This window comes from Salvelinus namaycush, chromosome 26, assembly GCF_016432855.1.
Source record: "Salvelinus namaycush isolate Seneca chromosome 26, SaNama_1.0, whole genome shotgun sequence".
NCBI classification, from domain to species: Eukaryota; Metazoa; Chordata; class Actinopteri; order Salmoniformes; family Salmonidae; genus Salvelinus; species Salvelinus namaycush.
The window spans coordinates 36,951,437-36,967,169 of NC_052332.1; the positions used below are offsets into that span (position 1 = coordinate 36,951,437).

General features: G+C 47.1%; 1 protein-coding gene across 1 annotated transcript in view; it reads left to right on the top strand.

Moving 5' to 3' along the window:
• Positions 1-15,733, top strand: part of LOC120021131 (serine/threonine-protein kinase TAO1-like) — a 59,934-nt gene that overhangs the window by 14,761 nt on the left and 29,440 nt on the right. Inside the window, exon 10 of the mRNA XM_038964770.1 lies at positions 6,978-7,059. Within this exon, the coding sequence (XP_038820698.1) occupies positions 6,978-7,059 (82 nt within the window). The remainder of the gene's footprint in view (positions 1-6,977; positions 7,060-15,733) is intronic.

Sequence of the window (15,733 nt, forward strand, 5' to 3'; positions counted from 1 at the left end):
TTAATTGTTGGGAAGCTGAACATTTTACAACATTATTTTTTACATTTTTATTTCACCTTTATTTAACCAGATAGGCTAGTTGAGAACAAGTTCTCATTTACAACTGCGACCTGGCCAAGATAAAGCAAAGCAGTGCAACACAAACAACAACACAGAGTTACATGGAATAAACAAACATACAGTCAATAATACAATAGAGAAAGTCTATATACAGTGTGTGCAAATGAGGTAAGATAAAGGGGGTGAGGCAATAAACAGGCCATAGTGGCGAAATTATTACAGTATGGCAAATTTAACACTGGGGTGATAGATGTGCAGAAGATGAGTGTGCAAGTAGCGGTACTGGGGTGCAAAGGAGCAAAATAAATCAAATAAATAACAATATGGTGATGGGCTATTTACAGATTGGCTATGTACAGGTGCAGTGATATGTGAGCTGCTCTGACAGCTGATGCTTAAAGCTAGTGAGGGAGATGTGAGTCTCCAGCTTCAGTGATTTTTGCAGTTTGTTCCAGTCATTGGCAGCGGAGAACTGGAAGGAAAGGTGGCCGAAGGAGGAATTGGCTTTGGGGGTGACCAGTGAAATATACCTGCTGGAGCGTGTGCTGCGGGTGGGTGCTGCTATGGTGACCAGTGAGCTGAGATAAGGCGGGGCTTTACCTAGCAAAGACTTATAGATGACCTGAAGCCAGTGGGTTTGGCGACGAATATGAAGCGAGGGCCAGCCAACGAGAGCATACAGGTCGCAGTGGTGGGTAGTATATGGGGCTTTGTGACAAAACGGATGGCACTGTGATCGACTGCATCCAATTTGCTGAGTGGAGTGTTGGGGGCTATTTTGTAAATGACATCGCCGAAGTCAAGGATCGATAGGATAGTCAGTTTTACTATGGTATGTTTGGCAGCATGAGTGAAGGATGCTTTGTTGCGAAATAGGAAGCCGATTCTAGATTTAATTTTGGATTGGAGATGCTTAATGTGAGTCTGGAAGGAGAGTTTACAGTCTAACCAGACACCTAGGTATTGCAGTTGTCCACATATTCTAGGTCAGAACCGTCCAGAGTAGTGATGCTGGACGGGTGGGTAGGTGTGGTCAGCGATCGGTTGAAGAGCATGCATTTAGTTTTGCTTGCATTTAAGAGCACTTGGAGGCCACGGAAGGAGAGTTGTATGGCATTGAAGCTCGGCTGGAGGTTTGTTAACACAGTGTCCAAAGAAGGGCCAGAAGTATACAGAATGGTGTCGTCTGCGTAGAGGTGGATCAGAGAATCACCAGCAGCAAGAGCGACATCATTGATGTATACAGAGAAAAGAGTTGGCCCGTGGATTGAATCCTGTGGCACCCCCATAGAGACTGCCAGAGGTCCGGACAACAGGCCCTCCGATTTGACACACTGGACTCTGTCAGAGAAGTAGTTGGTGAACCAGGCTAGGCAGTCATTTGATAGACCAAGGCTGTTGAGTCTGCCGATAAGAATATGGTGATTGACAGAGTCAAAAGCCTTGGCCAGGTTGATGAATACAGCTGCACAGTATTGTCTCTTATCGATGGCAGTTATGATATCGTTTAGGACCTTGAGCGTGGCTGAGGTGCACCCGTGACCAGCTCGGAAACCAGATTGCATAGCGGGGAAGGTACGGTTGAATTCGAAATGGTCGGTGATCTGTTTGTTAACTTGGCTTTCGAAGACCTTAGAAAGGCAGGGTAGGATAGATATAGGTCTGTAGCAGTTTGGGTCTAGAGTGTCTCCCCCTTTGAAGAGGGGGATGACCGCGGCAGCTTTCCAATCTTTGGGGATCTCAGACGATACGAAAGAGAGGTTGAACAAGCTAGTAATAGGGGTTGCAACAATTTTGGCGGATAATTTAATTTTAGGAAGAGAGGGTCCAGATTGTCTAGCCCGGCTGATTTGTAGGGGTCAAGATTTTGCAGCTCTTTCAGAACATCAGCTATCTGGATTTGGGTGAAGGAGAAATGGGGGAGGCTTGTGCAAGTAGCAGTGAGGGGTGCAGGGCTGTTGACCGGGGTCAGGGTAGCTAGGTGGAAAGCATGGCCAGCCGTAGAAAAATGCTTATTGAAATTCTCAATTATAGTGGATTTATCGGTGGTGACAGTGTTTCCTAGCCTCAGAGCAGTGGGCAGCTGGGAGGAGGTGCTCTTATTCCCCATGGACTTTACAGTGTCCCAGAACTTTTTGAAGTTTGTGTTAAAGGATGCAAATTTCTGTTTGAAAAAGCTAGCCTTTGCTTTCCTAACTGCCTGTGTATATTGGTTCCTAACTTCCCTGAAAAGTTGCTTATCGCGGGGGCTGTTCGATGCTAATGCAGAACGCCACAGGATGTTTTTGTGCTGGTCAAGGGCAGTCAGGTCTGGAGTGAACCAAGGGCTATATCTGTTCCTGGTTCTACATTTTTTGAATGGTGCATGTTTATGTAAGATGGTGAGGAAAGCACTTTTAAAGAACAACCAGGTGTCCTCTACTGACGGAATGAGGTCAATATCCTTCCAGGATACCCGGGCCAGGTCGATTAGAAAGGCCTGCTCACTGAAGTGTTTTAGGGAGCGTTTGACAGTGATGAGGGGTGGTCGCTTGACCACAGACCCATTACGGATGCAGGCAATGATTGCTGAGATCCTGGTTGAAAACAGCAGAGGTGTATTTGGAGGGCAGGTTGGTTAGGATGATATCAATGAGGGTGCCTGTGTTTACAGATTTGGGGTTGTACTTGGTGGGTTCCTTGATAATTTGTGTGAGATTGAGAGCATCAAGCTTAGATTGAAGGATGGCCGGGGTGTTAAGCATGTCCCAGTTTAGGTCACCTAGCAGCACGAGCTCTGAAGATAGATAGCAGGCAATCAATTCGCATATGTTGTGCAGGGCACAGCTGGGGGCAGACGGTGGTCAATAGCAAGCAGCAACGGTAAGAGACTTGTTTCTGGAGAGGTGGAATTTTAAAAGTAGAAGCTCAATTGTTTGGGCACAGACCTGGATAATAAGACAGAACTCTGCAGGCTATCCCTGCAGTAGATTGCAACTCTGTTTTTGGTGGTCTTCCTAAACCAGGATTCAGACATGACATCCGTGTTGGCAGAATGTGCTAGGGCAGTGAATAAAACAAACTTAGGGAGGAGGCTTCTAATGTTAACATGCATGAAACCAAGGCTTTTACGGTTACAGAAGTCAACAAATGATAGCGCCTGGGAAATGGGAGTGGAGCTAGGCACTGCAGAGCCTGGATTAACCTCCACATCACCAGAGGAGGAGTAGGATAAGGGTACGGCTAAAGGCTAACAGAACTGGTCGTCTAGTACGTTCAGAACAGAGTAAAAGGAGCAGGTTTCTGGGCACGGTAGAATAGATTCAAGGCATAATATACAGACAAGGGTATGGTAGGATGTGAATACAGTGTGGGTAAACCTGTGCATAGAGTGACGATGAAAGAGATATATTGTCTCTAGAAATATCATTTAAACCAGGGGATGTCACCGCATGTGTGGGAGGTGGAACTAAAGTGTTAACTAAGGCGTATTGAGCAGGGCTAGAGGTTCTACAGTGAAATAAGGCAATAATTGCGAACCAAAACAGCAATGGACAAGGCATATTGATGTTAGGGAGAGGCATGCGTAGCCGAGGGATCATAGGAGTCCAGTGAGTGGCTTCAGGCAGCTAGCGGTCCAGGGGCTAGCAAGCTAGCAGAAGGGCCTTCAAGGGACGTCGCGACGGAAGAAAGTCTGTTGTGGCACCCTCGTGCAGTTACGTCGGCAGACGGATCAGCAGGGGTCAGTGTGGTAAACCAGGCCAATTGGCAAAATAGGTATAGTGGCCAAAGAATTTGTCCGATGGGCCTCTTAAGCTAACAGTCCGATGTGCTCTAGACAGCTAGCGGACCGCGGCTAGCAGGCTAGCGGATGGGCATTCAGGGGACGTCGCGACGGAGGAGCCAGTTGAGAGACCCCCTCGGGCGAATCACGCCGGTAGTCCAGTCGTGATGGGTCGGTGGGGGTCCAGGCCAGTCGGAAAAATAGGTATTGAAGCCCAAGGAGTGGCTGATGGACCTCTACGGCTAGCTGGGAGATGGGCCTAGCAGATGGGCCTAGAAAGGCTTGCTCCATGCTAATTGGTTCTTGCTTCGGGACAGAGCCGTTAGCCAGGAGTGGCCACTCGGATAGCTGCTAGCTAGCTGCGATGATCCAGGTGGGAAAATTTAAAAAATAAAATAAAACCTTCAGAGCTTCCGGTAGGAATCCGGAGATATGGAGAAAAATAAGTCAGATTTGCTCTGGTTTGAGTCGCGCTGTGCAGACTGGCAAGAGTTTTCCGGTCTAAAGGTAGCTAATGACCGCTAGCAGTGGCTAGCTGACTACTAGCTAGTTAGTTGGCTAGCTTCTGTTGGGGGTTCAGGTTCAGAGGACGGATCAGCAGGGCTCTGTGTGGTAAACCAGGCCAATTGGCAAAATAGGTATAGTGGCCAAATAATTTATCCGATGGGCCTCTTAAGCTAACAGTCCAATGTGCTCTAGACAGCTAGCGGGCTGCGGCTAGCAGGCTAGCGGTTGGGCATTCAGGGGATGTCGCAATGCAGGAGCCAGTTGAAAAATCCCCCTCGGGCAGAATTACGTCGGTAGTCCGGTCCAATTGGCAAAATAGGTATTGTAGCCCAAGGAGTGGCTAATGGGCCTCTTCAGCTAGCCGGGAGATGGTCCTAGCAGATCGGCCTAGCGATGGCTAACTGACTACTAGCTAGTAGCCAGTTAGCTGGCTAGCTTTTGATGGTTGTTCCCGGTTCATAAGTATACAAAATAGCGGATCCGTACGACATTGGGTGAGGCGGGTTGCAGGAGAGTATGTTCAGTCAATTATCTGATAGACTTGTCTAAAGACAGGCCATTGATAAAGACTTGTCTGAAGACAGGCCATTGATAAAGACTTGTCTGAAGACAGGCCATTGATAAAGACTTGTCTGAAGACAGGCCATTGATAAAGACTTGTCTGAAGACAGGTCATTGATAAAGACTTGTCTGAAGACAGGCCATTGATAAAGACTTGTCTGAAGACAGGCCATTGATAAAGACTTGTCTGAAGACAGGCCATTGAAACCAGTAAGCTATTTCTCTCGTGTTCTATTGGTTTGTAACTTTCTTTCATTGTCTAGTAGCCAAATTCACATTCCCGCGTAGCCTAACGCCTTGGCGCATGACTAGACTATTACTATACTAGACTAGACTATTATGCTGCCCTAATAATGTGAAGAAATAACAGTTTATCAACATTTTAAGCTAAACGGTCTAATATGTTGCATCAGACTCATTGCTTTTGAACGTTTTTTTTATGTAGCCTAGGCCTACTGGTTGTATGAATTTGGGATCTATTGTCCCACAACTGTCCCAGAGTCTGTTTCGGCTATTTCTTTCTCGACAAGCTGACCAATAGAATAGGTACACTGTTCTACTGTGGGGGATAGTAGATTGACATAGGCGGCACGTCCATAAGGCTTAGGGAAGCTAAGCTTTCGCTAAGTGAATTGAATTAAATTGCCAAAGTGATATAGCCTAATTAGCCTACTGTCTATACAGAAATAAATACAATCATTCTGAATAGACTACTAAAGCATGATTTGGCCAAAGAGGATCATTTAGCTTCCCCTAGCTGTAAAAAATGATTAGTTGTGGATCGTTTTAAATCGTATTGCCTAGAGTCAGGGAAAAAAGGCAGCGCGCGCGGCAAATACCAAATAAATGATTGCGGAGTTGTGACTGTCAGTGAAAAGTAGAGGGGCCCTGCCAGGCATATCGCTATATTTGTAAATGAAATCGTGAGAAAACATAGTTTGGAAAACAAATGGCTGTTGTAAAGCAAAGATAATGAAAAGACTCTAACCTGTCTTTATAGTTATCAAAATTCTCAACTTAATTGAGGGAACAACCGTAGGCCTATAGGCTATCTTATTGGCACCAGCAGAGAGCATCGGCCGTATCCCCAGTGAGTGGGCACAGCATGTTCACTCTTTATCATTGTTGGGTCAGTGCCACTTATGTTTGTTTCTGGACAATAATTTCCTCCTCCAGTTTAGATGGACGTCATCTTCTATGTGTCTCCCCTTCTCTGCCGGTTTATATGGACAGCGTTGATGTTATTGATCTGTTGTCATTGTCAGCAGAGTAGGCTACCGTGTAATTTGTCATTTTAAGAAAAGATTCTGCTGATGTCTCCAGTCATACAAAGTGTAGTAGAATTGTATGAAATGTGTTTTCCTGTGCAAAGAAAGAAGAAACACATCTGATATGGCCTATAGCCCAGGCCTCTACGCTATACGCCACTCAGCCATGCATTGAACTGTCTTTTTTCAAAACAGTGATTCAGTTGTATTATAAACCTAAATGATGACTAGCCAATCTACTCATCACATTCTGAATAGTAGGCTGTCTTACATACGTCTCTGCAAATGTGATGATGCATGGAATGCTTTATTTTGAAGGTGCATTTATGGTGAACATTTGCTTCCCCCAAACTTAACTCACACGGCTCGTATGCCTTGGCTAGTGATTTAGCTGTTCGTTACTCATCTTGTTGTCTGAGGAAAAGTAAATGTGGACAGTTCTTCTACCGTCTTCAATGTGAGCGGTAAAGGACACGTCATTGCATCCTCCATTTGCACGTTCTGTTCAGATGAATTACCATGATCAAAATGTGATTTCTGTCATTCTGAGCACCGTGGGTGGACTCCCTAATCAGGGTACAATGCATACGGGGTCCGGTAAATTTCTCAAATATCCGGTGCCACATTTTCATAACGGAAACCCTGAGACACACACCTCAAGGTATTTTCATAAGGATATAGCATTTTATTGTAGTACTATAGCTATCATGGGTTAGGGCTATCACAGGTGATGGATTTTACTTTAATTTAATTGTGGCAATGATTTTTTTCTCTCTTGCCCTTTATCCCTCCCTCCTTCCCTCCTTCCCTCTATGCAGGACGGATTACTTTAGAAACTTTGTTGATTCCTGCCTTCAGAAAATCCCCCAGGATAGACCCAAGTCTGACCATCTACTAAACGTAAGAACACTCAACAACAACAAAAAATTCACATGAAGATTTTAGTTTTTAGGGTTTTTTCACATATAGTCCTCTTTTAAAATAACCGATCTCAGTCCTCTTTAAAGTGAACTAGGGGGTTAAAAAAAAAAGCTAAATAACTGTTCTCTTTTTATTCACAAAATAGTTTACTTCACCTGTTTTGTGGACCGAGTCCTTGTTGCATTCACATCGCTATGTTTAAAAATGAACCAAGATATTCACTTTGGGTTCTTACAAAGTGCAGGACGAGCCATTCCATCAGAATCTGTTCTCGGACAGCTAGATATATATACAAAAATATTTAACCTTTACTTAACTAGGCAAGTCAGTTAAGAACTTAAGAACAAATTCTTATTTACAATGACGGCCTACCCCGGCCAAACCCAGACAACGCTGGGCTAATTGTGCTCCGCCCTATGGGACTCCCAATCACGGCTGGTTGTGATAAAGCCTACTTACATTTTGGAATCTTATAGATTGCATTTGGTTAAAATATGAGACAAAAGTCTTCCGAGTGGCGCAGTGGTCAAAGGCACTGCATCGCAGTACTAGCTGTGCCACTAGAGATTCTGGGTTCGATTCCAGGCTCTGCCGCGACCGGAAAACAAATGGGTCGGTGCACAATCGGCCCAGCATTATGTCCTTGTCCCATCGCGCACTAGCGACTCCTGTGGCGGGCCGGGCGCAGTGCACGCTGACACGGTCGCCAGGTGTACGGTGTTTCCTCCGACACATTGGTGCAGCTGGCTTCCTGGTTAAGTGGGCATTGTGTCAAAAAGCAGTGCGGTTTGGTTGTGTTTTGGAGGACGCACGGCTCTCGACCTTCGCCTCTCCCGAGTCCGTACGGGAGTTACAGCGATGAGACAAGAATGTAACTACCAATTTGGATTCCACGAAATTGGGGAGAAAAAGCGGTGAAAAACTACAAATAATAATAATAATCAATACAAACTATGAGACATAATAAATGTATTCAGAAGATACTATTAACATGTAAATATTATTGGTAACAGAATAATTAGCAGAAGAGTTAACTGCAGATTGAATAGTGAATTTGTACACCCAATATAGGCGACTGCCCCTTTAAGAGCGAGAATAGATGTTGTAACCTATGTTCCCAGCTTATAGATTACTGTCTTCTCTCTATTCAAACCCCTCTATGGAATATACCACTTACTTAACTACCAGCCTATAGATCACATATGGCAAACAAATAATCTGAACAAAAAATTCCACGCATATTTTGGCATTTCTGTGCATTTTTGACAATTGCTAATCAATATCCAACAACGGCGCACATTTTTTTTTTCTGCAAACCTGCACATCATCTTCTCTCTCCTTGTGTGAGGGGTTATGGCAGGGGAAATGGTGTAGCAGTAGTCTAGTGTGAGGGGTTATGGCAGGGGAAATGGTGTTGCAGTAGTCTAGTGTGAGGGGTTATGGCAGGGGAAATGGTGTTGCAGTAGTCTAGTGTGAGGGGTTATGGCAGGGGAAATGGTGTTGCAGTAGTCTAGTGTGAGGGGTTATGTCAGGGGAAACAGTGTAGCAGTAGTCTAGTGTGAGGGGTTATGTCAGGGGAAACGGTGTTGCGACACATTGGTGCAGTAGTCTAGTGTGAGGGGTTATGACAGGGGAAACGGTGTTGCAGTAGTCTAGTGTGAGGGGTTATGACAGGGGAAACGGTGTTGCGACACATTGGTGCAGTAGTCTAGTGTGAGGGGTTATGTCAGGGGAAACGGTGTAGCAGTAGTCTAGTGTGAGGGGTTATGTCAGGGGAAACGGTGTAGCAGTAGTCTAGTGTGAGGGGTTATGTCAGGGGAAACGGTGTAGCAGTAGTCTAGTGTGAGGGGTTATGGCAGGGGAAACAGTGTAGCAGTAGTCTAGTGTGAGGGGTTATGTCAGGGGAAACGGTGTAGCAGTAGTCTAGTGTGAGGGGTTATGTCAGGGGAAACGGTGTTGCAGTAGTCTAGTGTGAGGGGTTATGTCAGTAGTCTAGTGTGAGGGGTTATGACAGGGGAAACGGTGTTGCAGTAGTCTAGTGTGAGGGGTTATGTCAGGGGAAACAGTGTAGCAGTATTCTAGTGTGAGGGGTTATGTCAGGGGAAACGGTGTAGCAGTAGTCTAGTGTGAGGGGTTATGGCAGGGGAAACGGTGTAGCAGTAGTCTAGTGTGAGGGGTTATGTCAGGGGAAACGGTGTAGCAGTAGTCTAGTGTGAGGGGTTATGTCAGGGGAAACGGTGTTGCAGTAGTCTAGTGTGAGGGGTTATGTCAGGGGAAACGGTGTAGCAGTAGTCTAGTGTGAGGGGTTATGTCAGGGGAAACGGTGTTGCAGTAGTCTAGTGTGAGGGGTTATGTCAGTAGTCTAGTGTGAGGGGTTATGACAGGGGAAACGGTGTTGCAGTAGTCTAGTGTGAGGGGTTATGTCAGGGGAAACAGTGTAGCAGTATTCTAGTGTGAGGGGTTATGGCAGGGGAAACGGTGTTGCAGTAGTCTAATGTGAGGGGTTATAGCAGGGGAAACGGTGTAGCAGTAGTCTAGTGTGAGGGGTTATGTCAGTAGTCTAGTATGAGGGGTTATGGCAGGGGAAACAGTGTTGCAGTAGTCTAGTGTGAGGGGTTATGTCAGTAGTCTAGTGTGAGGGGTTATGTCAGTAGTCTAGTATGAGGGGTTATGTCAGGGGAAACAGTGTTGCAGTAGTCTAGTGTGAGGGGTTATGTCAGTAGTCTAGTATGAGGGGTTATGGCAGGGGAAACAGTGTTGCAGTAGTCTAGTGTGAGGGGTTATGTCAGTAGTCTAGTATGAGGGGTTATGACAGGGGAGACAGTGTAGCAGTAGTCTAGTGTGAGGGGTTATGTCAGTAGTCTAGTGTGAGGGGTTATGGCAGGTGAAACAGTGTTACAGTAGTCTAGTGTGAGGGGTTATGTCAGGGGAAACGGTGTTGCAGTAGTCTAGTGTGAGGGGTTATGTCAGGGGAAACGGTGTAGCAGTAGTCTAGTGTGAGGGGTTATAGCAGGGGAAACGGTGTTGCAGTAGTCTAGTGTGAGGGGTTATGTCAGGGGAAACAGTGTAGCAGTAGTCTAGTGTGAGGGGATATGTCAGGGGAAACGGTGTTGCAGTAGTCTAGTGTGAGGGGTTATGTCAGGGGAAACAGTGTAGCAGTAGTCTAGTGTGAGGGGTTATGTCAGGGGAAACGGTGTAGCAGTAGTCTAGTGTGAGGGGTTATGTCAGGGGAAACGTTGTTGCAGTAGTCTAGTGTGAGGGGTTATGTCAGGGAAAACGGTGTTGCAGTAGTCTAGTGTGAGGGGTTATGTCAGGGGAAACGGTGTAGCAGTAGTCTAGTGTGAGGGGTTATGTCAGTAGTCTAGTATGAGGGGTTATGGCAGGGGAAACGGTGTAGCAGTAGTCTAGTGTGAGGGGTTATGGCAGGGGAAATGGTGTAGCAGTAGTCTAGTGTGAGGGGTTATGTCAGGGGAAACGGTGTAGCAGTAGTCTAGTGTGAGGGGTTATGTCAGGGGAAACGGTGTTGCAGTAGTCTAGTGTGAGGGGTTATGTCAGTAGTCTAGTGTGAGGGGTTATGACAGGGGAAACGGTGTTGCAGTATTCTAGTGTGAGGGGTTATGACAGGGGAAACAGTGTAGCAGTAGTCTAGTGTGAGGGGTTATGTCAGGGGAAACAGTGTAGCAGTAGTCTAGTGTGAGGGGTTATGTCAGGGGAAACGGTGTAGCAGTAGTCTAGTGTGAGGGGTTATGGCAGGGTAAACGGTGTTGCAGTAGTCTAATGTGAGGGGTTATAGCAGGGGAAACGGTGTAGCAGTAGTCTAGTGTGAGGGGTTATGTCAGTAGTCTAGTATGAGGGGTTATGGCAGGGGAAACAGTGTTGCAGTAGTCTAGTGTGAGGGGTTATGTCAGTAGTCTAGTGTGAGGGGTTATGTCAGTAGTCTAGTATGAGGGGTTATGTCAGGGGAAACAGTGTTGCAGTAGTCTAGTGTGAGGGGTTATGTCAGTAGTCTAGTATGAGGGGTTATGGCAGGGGAAACGGTGTTGCAGTAGTCTAGTGTGAGGGGTTATGACAGGGGAAACAGTGTAGCAGTAGTCTAGTGTGAGGGGTTATGTCAGGGGAAACAGTGTAGCAGTAGTCTAGTGTGAGGGGTTATGTCAGGGGAAACGGTGTAGCAGTAGTCTAATGTGAGGGGTTATAGCAGGGGAAACGGTGTAGCAGTAGTCTAGTGTGAGGGGTTATGTCAGTAGTCTAGTATGAGGGGTTATGGCAGGGGAAACAGTGTTGCAGTAGTCTAGTGTGAGGGGTTATGTCAGTAGTCTAGTATGAGGGGTTATGTCAGGGGAAACAGTGTTGCAGTAGTCTAGTGTGAGGGGTTATGTCAGTAGTCTAGTATGAGGGGTTATGGCAGGGGAAACGGTGTTGCAGTAGTCTAGTGTGAGGGGTTATGTCAGTAGTCGAGTGTGAGGGGTTATGGCAGGGGAGACAGTGTAGCAGTAGTCTAGTGTGAGGGGTTATGACAGGGGAGACAGTGTAGCAGTAGTCTAGTGTGAGGGGTTATGTCAGTAGTCTAGTGTGAGGGGTTATGGCAGGTGAAACAGTGTTACAGTAGTCTAGTGTGAGGGGTTATGTCAGGGGAAACGGTGTTGCAGTAGTCTAGTGTGAGGGGTTATGACAGTCTAGTGTGAGGGGTTATGTCAGGGGAAACGGTGTTGCAGTAGTCTAGTGTGAGGGGTTATGACAGGGGAAACGGTGTTGCAGTAGTCTAGTGTGAGGGGTTATGTTAGGGGAAACAGTGTAGCAGTAGTCTAGTGTGAGGGGTTATGTCAGGGGAAACGGTGTAGCAGTAGTCTAGTGTGAGGGGTTATGTCAGGGGAAACGTTGTTGCAGTAGTCTAGTGTGAGGGGTTATGTCAGGGAAAACAGTGTTGCAGTAGTCTAGTGTGAGGGGTTATGTCAGGGGAAACGGTGTAGCAGTAGTCTAGTGTGAGGGGTTATGTCAGTAGTCTAGTATGAGGGGTTATGGCAGGGGAAACGGTGTAGCAGTAGTCTAGTGTGAGGGGTTATGTCAGTAGTCTAGTGTGAGGGGTTATGTCAGTAGTCTAGTGTGAGGGGTTATGGCAGGGGAGACAGTGTTGCAGTAGTCTAGTGTGAGGGGTTATGTCAGGGGAAACAGTGTTGCAGTAGTCTAGTGTGAGGGGTTATGGCAGGGGAAACGGTGTAGCAGTAGTCTAGTGTGAGGGGTTATGTCAGGGGAAACGGTGTTGCAGTAGTCTAGTGTGAGGGGTTATGTCAGGGGAAACGGTGTTGCAGTAGTCTAGTGTGAGGGGTTATGACAGGGGAAACAGTGTTGCAGTAGTCTAGTGTGAGGGGTTATGTCAGGGGAAACGGTGTAGCAGTAGTCTAGTGTGAGGGGTTATGTCAGGGGAAACGGTGTAGCAGTAGTCTAGTGTGAGGGGTTATGTCAGGGGAAACGGTGTAGCAGTAGTCTAGTGTGAGGGGTTATGGCAGGGGAAACAGTGTAGCAGTAGTCTAGTGTGAGGGGTTATGTCAGGGGAAACGGTGTAGCAGTAGTCTAGTGTGAGGGGTTATGTCAGGGGAAACGGTGTTGCAGTAGTCTAGTGTGAGGGGTTATGTCAGTAGTCTAGTGTGAGGGGTTATGACAGGGGAAACGGTGTTGCAGTAGTCTAGTGTGAGGGGTTATGTCAGGGGAAACAGTGTAGCAGTATTCTAGTGTGAGGGGTTATGTCAGGGGAAACGGTGTAGCAGTAGTCTAGTGTGAGGGGTTATGGCAGGGGAAACGGTGTAGCAGTAGTCTAGTGTGAGGGGTTATGTCAGGGGAAACGGTGTAGCAGTAGTCTAGTGTGAGGGGTTATGTCAGGGGAAACGGTGTTGCAGTAGTCTAGTGTGAGGGGTTATGTCAGGGGAAACGGTGTAGCAGTAGTCTAGTGTGAGGGGTTATGTCAGGGGAAACGGTGTTGCAGTAGTCTAGTGTGAGGGGTTATGTCAGTAGTCTAGTGTGAGGGGTTATGACAGGGGAAACGGTGTTGCAGTAGTCTAGTGTGAGGGGTTATGTCAGGGGAAACAGTGTAGCAGTATTCTAGTGTGAGGGGTTATGGCAGGGGAAACGGTGTTGCAGTAGTCTAATGTGAGGGGTTATAGCAGGGGAAACGGTGTAGCAGTAGTCTAGTGTGAGGGGTTATGTCAGTAGTCTAGTATGAGGGGTTATGGCAGGGGAAACAGTGTTGCAGTAGTCTAGTGTGAGGGGTTATGTCAGTAGTCTAGTGTGAGGGGTTATGTCAGTAGTCTAGTATGAGGGGTTATGTCAGGGGAAACAGTGTTGCAGTAGTCTAGTGTGAGGGGTTATGTCAGTAGTCTAGTATGAGGGGTTATGGCAGGGGAAACTGTGTTGCAGTAGTCTAGTGTGAGGGGTTATGTCAGTAGTCGAGTGTGAGGGGTTATGGCAGGGGAGACAGTGTAGCAGTAGTCTAGTGTGAGGGGTTATGACAGGGGAGACAGTGTAGCAGTAGTCTAGTGTGAGGGGTTATGTCAGTAGTCTAGTGTGAGGGGTTATGTCAGGGGAAACGGTGTTGCAGTAGTCTAGTGTGAGGGGTTATGTCAGGGGAAACGGTGTAGCAGTAGTCTAGTGTGAGGGGTTATAGCAGGGGAAACGGTGTTGCAGTAGTCTAGTGTGAGGGGTTATGTCAGGGGAAACGGTGTAGCAGTAGTCTAGTGTGAGGGGTTATGACAGTCTAGTGTGAGGGGTTATGTCAGGGGAAACGGTGTTGCAGTAGTCTAGTGTGAGGGGTTATGTCAGGGGAAACAGTGTAGCAGTAGTCTAGTGTGAGGGGTTATGTCAGTAGTCTAGTGTGAGGGGTTATGTCAGGGGAAACGGTGTTGCAGTAGTCTAGTGTGAGGGGTTATGTCAGGGGAAACAGTGTAGCAGTAGTCTAGTGTGAGGGGTTATGTCAGGGGAAACGGTGTAGCAGTAGTCTAGTGTGAGGGGTTATGTCAGGGAAACGTTGTTGCAGTAGTCTAGTGTGAGGGGTTATGTCAGGGAAAACGGTGTTGCAGTAGTCTAGTGTGAGGGGTTATGTCAGGGGAAACGGTGTAGCAGTAGTCTAGTGTGAGGGGTTATGTCAGTAGTCTAGTATGAGGGGTTATGGCAGGGGAAACGGTGTAGCAGTAGTCTAGTGTGAGGGGTTATGGCAGGGGAAATGGTGTAGCAGTAGTCTAGTGTGAGGGGTTATGTCAGGGGAAACGGTGTAGCAGTAGTCTAGTGTGAGGGGTTATGTCAGGGGAAACGGTGTTGCAGTAGTCTAGTGTGAGGGGTTATGTCAGTAGTCTAGTGTGAGGGGTTATGACAGGGGAAACGGTGTTGCAGTAGTCTAGTGTGAGGGGTTATGTCAGGGGAAACAGTGTAGCAGTATTCTAGTGTGAGGGGTTATGTCAGGGGAAACAGTGTAGCAGTAGTCTAGTGTGAGGGGTTATGTCAGGGGAAACGGTGTTGCAGTAGTCTAGTGTGAGGGGTTATGACAGGGGAAACAGTGTAGCAGTAGTCTAGTGTGAGGGGTTATGTCAGGGGAAACAGTGTAGCAGTATTCTAGTGTGAGGGGTTATGTCAGGGGAAACGGTGTAGCAGTAGTCTAGTGTGAGGGGTTATGGCAGGGGAAACGGTGTAGCAGTAGTCTAGTGTGAGGGGTTATGTCAGGGGAAACGGTGTAGCAGTAGTCTAGTGTGAGGGGTTATGTCAGGGGAAACGGTGTTGCAGTAGTCTAGTGTGAGGGGTTATGTCAGGGGAAACGGTGTAGCAGTAGTCTAGTGTGAGGGGTTATGTCAGGGGAAACGGTGTTGCAGTAGTCTAGTGTGAGGGGTTATGTCAGTAGTCTAGTGTGAGGGGTTATGACAGGGGAAACGGTGTTGCAGTAGTCTAGTGTGAGGGGTTATGTCAGGGGAAACAGTGTAGCAGTATTCTAGTGTGAGGGGTTATGGCAGGGGAAACGGTGTTGCAGTAGTCTAATGTGAGGGGTTATAGCAGGGGAAACGGTGTAGCAGTAGTCTAGTGTGAGGGGTTATGTCAGTAGTCTAGTATGAGGGGTTATGGCAGGGGAAACAGTGTTGCAGTAGTCTAGTGTGAGGGGTTATGTCAGTAGTCTAGTGTGAGGGGTTATGTCAGTAGTCTAGTATGAGGGGTTATGTCAGGGGAAACAGTGTTGCAGTAGTCTAGTGTGAGGGGTTATGTCAGTAGTCTAGTATGAGGGGTTATGGCAGGGGAAACTGTGTTGCAGTAGTCTAGTGTGAGGGGTTATGTCAGGGGAAACGGTGTTGCAGTAGTCTAGTGTGAGGGGTTATGTCAGGGGAAACGGTGTAGCAGTAGTCTAGTGTGAGGGTTATAGCAGGGGAAACGGTGTTGCAGTAGTCTAGTGTGAGGGGTTATGTCAGGGGAAACAGTGTAGCAGTAGTCTAGTGTGAGGGGTTATGTCAGGGGAAACGGTGTTGCAGTAGTCTAGTGTGAGGGGTTATGTCAGGGGAAACAGTGTAGCAGTAGTCTAGTGTGAGGGGTTATGTCAGGGGAAACGGTGTAGCAGTAGTCTAGTGTGAGGGGTTATGTCAGGGGAAACGTTGTTGCAGTAGTCTAGTGTGAGGGGTTATGTCAG